Source organism: Aythya marila (assembly GCF_965140915.1).
Source record: "Aythya marila genome assembly, chromosome: 26".
Taxonomy (NCBI): Eukaryota; Metazoa; Chordata; class Aves; order Anseriformes; family Anatidae; genus Aythya; species Aythya marila.
This window is the reverse complement of record NC_139067.1, coordinates 4,289,142-4,298,122: the sequence shown is the minus strand read 5'-3', so window position 1 is coordinate 4,298,122 and position 8,981 is coordinate 4,289,142. Positions and strand designations below refer to the sequence as shown.

Sequence of the window (8,981 nt, the reverse complement as noted above, 5' to 3'; positions counted from 1 at the left end):
CCCCCCCCTCCGAGCCCCCTCCCCCCGAGCCCCCCGCCCCCGGTGAACGCGGCCGTGACGTCAGGGGGCGGGGCCGAGCGGAGCCGCGCGGCGCGCTCCCGCCGCCGCCGCCCCGAGCCTTCGCCGCCGCCGCCTCCTCCTCCTCCTCCTCCCCCCGCCGCCGCCGCCTCCCCCCCCCCCCCGGGGGCCGCCCGCCCCCGCCGCGCCCCGAGGTGAGTCCCCCCCCCCCCCCCCCTCCGCCCCCTCCTCTCCTCCTCCCCCCCCCGCCGCCCCCGGTTGCCCCCGCCCCGCCCCGGTATTGTTGTGGCGGAGCCGCGGGGGCGGGGGGAGGAGGGGGGAGGCGCTTTGTTCCCCCCGGTACCGGGGGTCGGCACCGGCTCGGGGACCCCCCCCCAGCCCCCTTTTCTCCCCCCCCGGTGCTGTCGGTACCCCCCCCCCCCCGCCCCGATCCCTCGGTGCCCCCCCCCCCGGTACCGGCAGCCCCGGCCCCGCTGTTGGCGGTGGGGCCCCCCCGCGGGGTTGGGGGGGGGCGGGGGGCTCGGCCCCACGGGGGGGGGGGACCCCCGGGATGGCACCGCTGGGACCCCCCCGCGGGTGTCCTGCGCCTGCAGCAGGGGGACGGGGACACCGGGACCGCGGCACCCCGACAGTGCCCGCAGCACCCTAATTGTGCCCCTGGCACCCCAATTGTGCCCCTGGCACCCCAATTGTGTCCCTGGCACCCCAGTTGTGTCCCCAACACCCCAATTTTGTCCCCAGCACCCCAACTGTGTCCCTGGCACCCCAATTGTGTCCCCAACACCCCAATTGTGCCCCTGGCACTCCCGTTGTGCCGTGATCCTGCAGCTGTAGCTGTGGCACCCCAATTGTGCCCCTGGCACCCCAACCATGCCCAGAGCACCCCAGTCATGTCCCCTGCACCCCGACTGTGCCCGTGACACCCCGATTGTGCCCGTGGCACCCTGCCCCTGCTCCTGGCCCTGGGGCTGTGCCCGTGACACCCCAATTGTGCCCATGGCACCCTGATTGTGCCCACAGCACCCCGGTTGTGCCCATGGCACCCAGACCCCGCTCTCGGCCATGGGGCTGTGTCCCCGGCACCCCGACCATACCCCTGGCACCCCGATTGTGCCCGTGGCACCCCGACAGTGCCCGTGGCACCCTGGTTTTCCCCGTGGCACCGTGACCCTGCTCTTAGCTCCGGGGCTGTGCCCCTGGCACCCCGACGGTGCCCCGGGCTCTCTGGTTTTCCCCGTGGCACCCGGACCCTGCTCTTGGCCCTGGGGCTGTGCCCGTGGCACCCTGACTGTGCCCGTGACACCCCGACCATGCCCACGGGACCCCACTCGTGCCTGTGACACCCCAGGGGTGCCCGTGGCACCTTAATCGTGCCCCTGGCACCCCAAAAATGCCATAAATCCCCCGTTTTGCCTGTGGCACCCTGACCCTGCTCTTGGTGGCACCCCGACCATACCCATAGCACCCCGACCGTGCCCCTGGCACCCCAAAATGCCCCTGCTCCCCCCCCCCCCCCATTCTTGTGACCCCCCACCCGTGCCCCTGACCCCCCATCCATGCCCACGCCGTGGGCGCCCCCTCTTCCCGCTTCCCCCCCCCCCCCCAGCTGCCACGGGCAGCCCGTCCGGGGCGTCCCCTGTTCCCACGCCCGTGGGGGGCCCCTTCCCGGCCCCCCACCCTCCCGGAAACCCTTCCCCAGCCCCCCCCCCGCTTCCTGCTTCCCCCAGAACAATTCCCGGCCGCCCGCTCGCTCGCCCGGCCGCATCCTGCCCCGCCGGGCGGGGGGCAGCGGGGGCACCCCTGGGGTGCTGGGGCTGCTGCCGGGGAGGGGGGTGGGGGGCACGGGACGGGACGGGGGGGTGAGGCTGTCCCTGGAGGGGGGGGGGGGAGGAAGAGGAAGGGCCCGTTTCCTCCTGCGTGGCCCCCCCCGGACCCGCCTGGATGCGTCAGGGCGGGAAGTGGCCGGAGGAGTGACCGCGGGGACGGAGAGGGTGGGGGGCACCGCGGGCTGCACCCCCCAGCAGGGTAGGGAGCCGCTTGGGGGGCACCCAGACCCCATCAGGGAGCGGGGGGGGGTCTCTGCCAGCGGGACAGATTGAGCCCGGGGGGGCCGCACGCCTACAGGGGTCCCGGAGAGCCCCCCCCCAGGACCCCGACCCCACGCCTCGTGTCCCCCCGCCCCATCCCGCGTGGGGTGCCGCGGCCTCGTGACGCGCGGCCCTCAATGCCCGCCTTGTCCCCGCGCCGCCCGCGTGACGCCGCCACCGCCGGGGGTGACGCCCCGTAACCCTGACCAGGGCTGGGTGTCCCCCCCCACCCCCACCCCCTCTTTCCCCTCCCCAAAAGCAGCCCACCCCCCCCCCGCCGGCACCATGGCCCCCCGCTCGCTGCTGGCCCTCGCCTCGCTGCTGGCACTCGTCCCCAGCGCCGCCCCGGGGTCCTCGTGGAGCGCCGTGCCCCGAAAAACCGTCCCCTACGCGGGTGAGTACCATAACCCCCCCCCCCCAGAACGGGTCCCCGGCCCTTTGTCCTGTCCCCCGTTGTCACCCCGGTCCCCGTCCCCCTGCCGTGCCCCGTGTCCTCATCTCGGGGCCGTGCCAGCGCCCGAGGTGCCATCCCTTGGCCGTGCCAGCACCCCGTGTCCCCCATCTGTGCCGCGTGCTGTGTCCCTGTCCCCGTGCCATGCCAGCCCCGGTGTCCCCGTCCCTTTGCTGTGCCCCGTGTTCTTGTCCCCGTGCTGTGCCAGCACCCAGGGACCCCCAGCCGTTTGCCGTGCCGGTGTCCTATGTCCCCATCCCTTTGCCACGTCCCTTGTCCCCATCCTTGTGCTGTGCCAGCACCCTACATCCCCTTTCCGTGCCCCATTGCACCATCCCCGTGCCCTGTGTCCCCAATTCCTGTGCCATGCCAGTGCCCCATGTCCCCGTGCCCGTGCCCCCGTCCCTGTCCTGTGCCAGCGCCCCCGTGCCGTGTCCCATGTCCGTGTCCCAGACCCCGTCCCTTTGTCACGCTGCTGTCCCCGTTCCTTGCCCCGTGTCCCTGCCCTGTCCCCACACTGTGCACGGTGTCCCCGTGCCGTGCCCATGCCCCAGCCCCTGTCCCTTTGCCGTGCTGCTGTCCCCATTCCACGCCCCGTGCTCATACCCGAGCCCCCCCTGTGCCCCTGTCCCCGTGCCCCAGACCCCCTGTCCCTTTCCTGTGCCATTGTCCCTGTGCTGCACCCACACCCATGTCCCCGTTCCTATACCCTGCCCCATGTCCCTGTGCCGTGCCCCCTGTCCCTACGCTGTGCCCCCCGTGCCGTGCCCAAGCCCCCCGGCCCCGTGCCGTGCCCCCCGTCGCTGTGCCGTGCCCAGGCTCCCCCCAGTGCCCCCATCCCTGTCCCTTGTCCCCGTCCCCGTGCCGTCCCCGCCCGGGGCCCTGCCGCCTGCCCTGTCAATGGGGCCTTTCTGCGGGCTCGGCCGGGGCCTGGGGGCGGGCAGGGGGGGCTCGGGGGGGGGGCGCGGGGTCTCTCCAAAGGCCGCTGTGTTCCCCGGCGCCGCCAGCGCCTGCAGCGGTGACAAAGAGCCCTTTGTGCGCGGGGGGCCGGGGGGCTTCCTGCGGGGGCCGCGGGTACCCCGGGGTGCCAGCGGTGCCCACCCGTGGCCTGGGAGGGGGTGGGGACGGCTGCGGGGACAGCGGTGGCCTTGCCCCGATGTCCCCACGGCCCCCCCACCCCCCCGCTTTGACGTCCCGCAGAGCTGAAGGACGCGGCCAAGCGCTTCTCGCAGGGGGGGGTCTCGCACTACCTGACGCTGACGCTGGACGAGGCCGAGGCGCTGCTCTACGTGGGCGCCCGCGAGGCCGTCTTCGCCCTGGCCACCGGCACCGTGGAGCTGAAGGCGGCGGTGAGGTCCCCCCCCGGGAGCTTTGGGGGGGGGGGGATTTTTCTTTTTATAGGGGGGAGCGGCGGGGCGAGCCCTCCTGCTGACCCCTTTTCTCCCCCCTCCCCAGATCTCCTGGGAGGCCCCCGTGGAGAAGAAAGCCGAGTGCATCCAGAAGGGCAAAAACAACCAGGTCGGGGGGCGCGGAGGGGGCTGTGGGGGGGTGTGGGGCACCCCCAGTTTGCGTGTCCCCCCCCTCCCTCGCCATTAACCGTGTGTTTCGCCCCCCCCCAGACCGACTGCTTCAACTACGTGCGCTTCCTGCAGAGCTACAACAGCTCCCACCTGTACGCCTGCGGCACCTACGCCTTCCAGCCCAAGTGTACCTACATCGTGAGTGTGGCAGCCCCCACCCCGCTGCCAGCCCCGAGGGACCCCCCCCCAAAAAGCCCAGCCACGTCCAGTGCTGCTCCCCCTGCTGGGAGCCTCGGCCTGGGGCCTCTGTGTTAGGCTGTGGGTTCCAGGGCAGCCCCCTCTGGGGCTGGAGCTTCATTTTGGGGAGGTCCCTGTGTCCAGGAGCATCATTTTGGGGTGTCCTTGTATCAAGGAACGTCATTTGGGGGTGTCCCTATGTCCAGAAACATCATTTGGGGGGGGTCCCTGTGTCCAGGAGGGTCTTCTGGGGGGTTGTCCCTGTGCCCAGGAACATCATTTGATGATGTCCCCATGCCTGGGAGCATGATTTGGGGGGTCCCTGTGTCCACGAGGGTCTTCTGGGGGGTTGTCCCTGTCCCAAGGGATATCATTTGGGGCTGTCCCCGTGTCTAGGAGCACCATTTGGGGGCGTCCCTATCCCCAGGAGCATCAATCCAAGACCGTCCCTGTCCCCAGGAGCACCATTCGGTGTCCCTGTCCCACGAAGGCCATCCAGGGGTGTCCCTGTCCCCAGGGGGGGTCACCTGGGTTGTCCCCGTGCCCTGGGGCTGGTTGGGCGCGGGGGGATGTGACGTGGGGAGGGGGTTTGGCCCCCCAACTCCTGTGCCCCCAGGAGCTGTCCGGCTTCACCCTGGACCAAGTGGCTTTCGAGGACGGCAAGGGCAAGTGCCCATACGACCCCACCAAGGGACACACCGGCCTCATCGTGGGTAGGTGGCACCGTGGGGCACCCCCTGCCCCCCCTGCGGCCTCGGGGGGTGCCCACCCTCCCCCTAACCCCCCCCCCTTGCAGACGGCGAGCTGTACTCGGCCACCTTCAACAACTTCCTGGGCACGGAGCCCGTCATCCTCCGCAACCTGGGCCCGCACTACTCCATGAAGACGGAGTACCTCACCTCCTGGCTCAACGGTAGGCCGGGCTCCCGGGGAGGGCACGGCCCCCCCCCGGCCTGCTGCTACCCGTCTCCTTTTACCCCGCAGAGCCCCACTTCGTGGCCTCAGCGTACGTGCAGGAGAGCGCAGCCAGCAGCACCGGGGACGACGACAAGGTTTATTTCTTCTTCAGTGAGCGGGCGGTGGAGTACGACTGCTACGCGGAGCAGGTGGTGGCCCGCGTGGCGCGGGTCTGCAAGGTACGGGGGGCGTCCCCCACGCAGGGTGCTGTCCTGGCGTGGCTTGGTGCAGCTGGCAAAGGCGCCGGTGCTGCCCTGACGCCCGCTCGGTGCCCAGGGGGATGTTGGCGGTGCCCGCACGCTGCAGAAGAAGTGGACGACCTTCCTCAAGGCCCGCCTGGTGTGCTCGGCACCCGAGCAGCAGCTCCACTTCAACCGCCTCCAGGCCGTCTTCACCCTGCCCGGGGCCGACTGGCAGGACACGACGTTTTTTGGGGTCTTCCAGGCCCGCTGGTGAGCGCATGGGAAGCGGCCCCGCAGCCCCCAGGGGGTTCCCCGTGGTCGGTGCCCCCCCAAACCTTCACTGTCCCTGCAGGGGGGACGTGGACGTCTCGGCTATCTGCCGGTACCACATCCTGGAGGTGAAGAAGGCGTTCGAGGGGCCCTACAAGGAGTACCGGGAGCAGGCGCAGAAGTGGGGCCGGTACTCGGACGAGGTGCCGAGCCCCCGTCCCGGGGCGGTGAGTGCTGGGGATGCACGGGGCCGTGGCAGAGGGGGGCACGGGGCCGGCCGTGCGCTGACGGCGCCGTCTGTCCCCAGTGCATCACCGACTGGCACCGCCAGAACGGCTTCGCCAGCTCCCTCGAGCTGCCCGACAACACCCTCAACTTCGCCAAGAAGCACCCGCTGATGGACGAGCCCATCCTGCCCCACCGCGGGCGCCCGCTGCTGCTCAAGAAGGACGCCAACTTCACCCAGCTGGTGGTGGACCGGGTGACGGGGCTGGACGGCACCATCTACGAGGTGCTCTTCATCGGCACAGGTACCTGCCGGGCGGCCGGGGGGGACGCAGGGTGGGCTGCGGGCGTGGGGACGCCCCTCACCTCCTGCCACGGCCCGCAGGTGACGGCTGGGTGCACAAGGCGCTGAACCTGGGCGCTCACGTCCACCTGGTCGAGGAGCTGCAGGTTTTCGAGCCGGCGCAGCCCGTGGAGAGCCTGGTCCTGGCGGGTCGGAAGGTGAGCGGTGCCGCGGGAAGGGGCTGGGGGCCGCGGCGTCGCGCGGTGTCACCTCACTGTCACCTCACCGCCTGTCCCTGCCCTCGCAGAAGCTGCTCTTCGCCGGCTCGCGCTTCCAGGTGGCCCAGCTGCCGCTGGCCGACTGCAGCCGCTACCAGTCCTGCACGGACTGCGTCCTCGCCCGGGACCCCTACTGCGCCTGGAGCCGCAACGCCAGCCTCTGCGTCCGCACCGAGGGCCTCAACGGGTAAGGGGGTGCCCGCGGGACTCCCCGCCTCACTGCGGGACCCCCCTCACCTCCGCCGCCGCCTCCTCCCGCAGGTCCCAGCTGGTCCAGGACGTGCTGAGCTCCGACACCCGCGCCTGCACCCTGCCGCAGGTGGCCAAGCAAGGTGAGACCCCGCGCCGCGTGGAGCCGGGACGTTGGGGACGTGTCACGGGGGTGGCAGGGCACGTGGCAAAGCCTTGGCACGGGAGGTGACAGCGCAGGGACACCCCCGGTGCTGTGCGCCCCCCTCCTGACTCTCCCCTCTCCCCCAGGGCCCATCATCCCCAAAAACGTGACGGTGGTGGCGGGCACCGACCTGGTGCTGACGTGCCGCCTGGGCTCCAACCTGGCGCAGGCGCTGTGGACCTTCGAGGGGCGAGCGCTGGCGGCCGAGCAGGCTCTGGTGCTGCACGACGCCCGCCTGCGGGCGCTGGTGGTGCCGGGGGCCGGGGCGCAGCACAGCGGCACATACCGCTGCTACTCGGAGGAGCAGGGCGCCCGGCTGGGCAGCGAGGTGTACCGGGTGGCGGTGCTGGCCGGCCCGGGGGTGCCGCTGGAGACGCGGGCGCCGTTGGAGAGCCTGGGGCTGGTGTGGGTGGTGGCGGTGTGCCTGGGCGCCCTGTGCCTGGTGCTGGTGCTGGTGGTGTTCTCGCTCTGGCGGCGGCTGCGGGAGGAGCTGGGCAAAGGCGCCAAAGCCATCGAGAGCACCCTGGTGTACCCCATCGAGCTGCCCAAGGAGCCCCCCAGCCCGCGCTTCGTGCCCAGCGCCGCCTCCGACTCGGACGAGAAGCTCTGGGACCCGGCCAGCTACTACTACTCGGACGGCTCGCTCAAGATCGTGCCGGGCCACGCCGTCTGCCGCAACGGCGGCCCCCCCGGCGCCACCTCGCCGCCCAGCGCCATCCCCGGGCAGCCCCTGCACTCGCCCACCCGCATCCACCTGGGTCCCCTGCGCGGTTCCTCCTCCAACGGCTACATCCGCCTGGCGCTGGGTGCCGAGGAGCGGCCGCCCTGCGCCGACCTGGCCGAGGAGCTGCGGCGAAAGCTGCAGCAGCGCCAGCCCCTGCCCGACTCCAACCCCGAGGAGTCGTCGGTCTGAGCCGCCACCGTGCAGCCGCACCTACCTCAGGGCCCGGCACCCGCCACCGCCCGCCGCGGGGAACGCCGCCCCGCTGCCAGCACCCGCCTTGGGGCTGCAGCACGGGGAAGCGGCACCCGGCTCGGGGCCGCGGCACGGGCACCGGCAGCCACCTGGGCACCGCGTCCTGCCTGCCTTGGGTGACACGGCCGGGGCTCGGCTGTCCCCGTGCCACCACCTCCACCGTTGGTACTGCGCCCCGCGCGCTGCGTCTGGCTTTGGGAACCGCCACCCGGGCACCGGGACAAGGCTTGGGGACTGGGACCCGTTTTGGGGACCGTGTCCTAGGCACCGGGACAAGGTTTGGGGACTGCGTCCCAGGCACTGGGACAGAGCTTGGGGACCCCGACCCGCCTTGGGGACTGCGTCCTGCGCCCAGGGACAGGGCTTGGGGACGAGCACCCATTTTGGGGACCGTGTCCTAGGCACCGGGACGAGGCTCGGGGACGGTGTCCCGGGCTCTGGAGCCTGCTCGGGGCCCCGTGGCACAGCGGGGGCCACGTCCCGGGCCCTGGGACCAATTTTTGGGACGGCGACCCGCCTTGGGGGCCGTGCCCCGTGTCCCCCCCGCCGTGTCCCGCCGCGGGCCCTTTTCGGCCGCCTCCACGAGGACTTTTCGGGTTTTTTTTTCCTTCCTGAGAACTTTTCTATCCGCCCCCGCCCGGGGGGGCCCGGCTGTAAATACCCCCCCCGCCTGCTGCCCCCCCCCCCCTGCACGCCGCCCGCCTGGGCCCCTTTTGTATAACCCCCCCCCCTCCCCCAGTGTAATTTATTTGTTACCGAAATATATTTATTTGCTGTAAATACCCGAGTATTTTTATATTAATAATAAAAAGGAGGAAAAAAAAAAGAAAAAAAGGAAAAAAAAAAAAAAGCGGGGCTGCGTCCGGTGCTGGGGGGGGGGGGAAGGGGGGTGCGGGGCCCCCCCCCCCCGGGTGCTGAGCTCATGGAAAACGGCGGCGCTCGGGGCTATAAAAGGGCATCGCGGCGCCGTTCCCAGGCCGGGGGGGGCCCGGCCGCCCCCCGGGGCCTGCGGCTGCCCGGGGCTGGCCCCGCGCCCGGTGCCCCCCCGGTAGGGACCCGATTGGGGGGGTGGGGGTGGTCCCCGGGGGGGGGGGGGAGCCCTG

At 71.8% G+C, this 8,981-nt stretch overlaps 1 protein-coding gene across 1 annotated transcript; it reads left to right on the top strand.

Annotated features, from left to right (window-relative positions):
* Nucleotides 1-179: 179 nt before the first annotated feature.
* Nucleotides 180-8,668, top strand: SEMA4C (semaphorin 4C). Its single transcript, XM_082779378.1, has 15 exons — nucleotides 180-212; nucleotides 2,368-2,499; nucleotides 3,757-3,905; nucleotides 4,012-4,074; nucleotides 4,176-4,274; nucleotides 4,930-5,026; nucleotides 5,110-5,226; nucleotides 5,298-5,449; nucleotides 5,547-5,722; nucleotides 5,805-5,949; nucleotides 6,030-6,252; nucleotides 6,333-6,448; nucleotides 6,538-6,695; nucleotides 6,770-6,840; nucleotides 6,989-8,668. The coding sequence occupies exons 2-15, from the start codon at nucleotides 2,391-2,393 to the stop codon at nucleotides 7,813-7,815; spliced, it is 2,502 nt and encodes an 833-aa protein (XP_082635504.1). The 5' UTR covers nucleotides 180-212; nucleotides 2,368-2,390; the 3' UTR covers nucleotides 7,816-8,668.
* The last annotated feature ends 313 nt before the right edge of the window (nucleotides 8,669-8,981 follow it).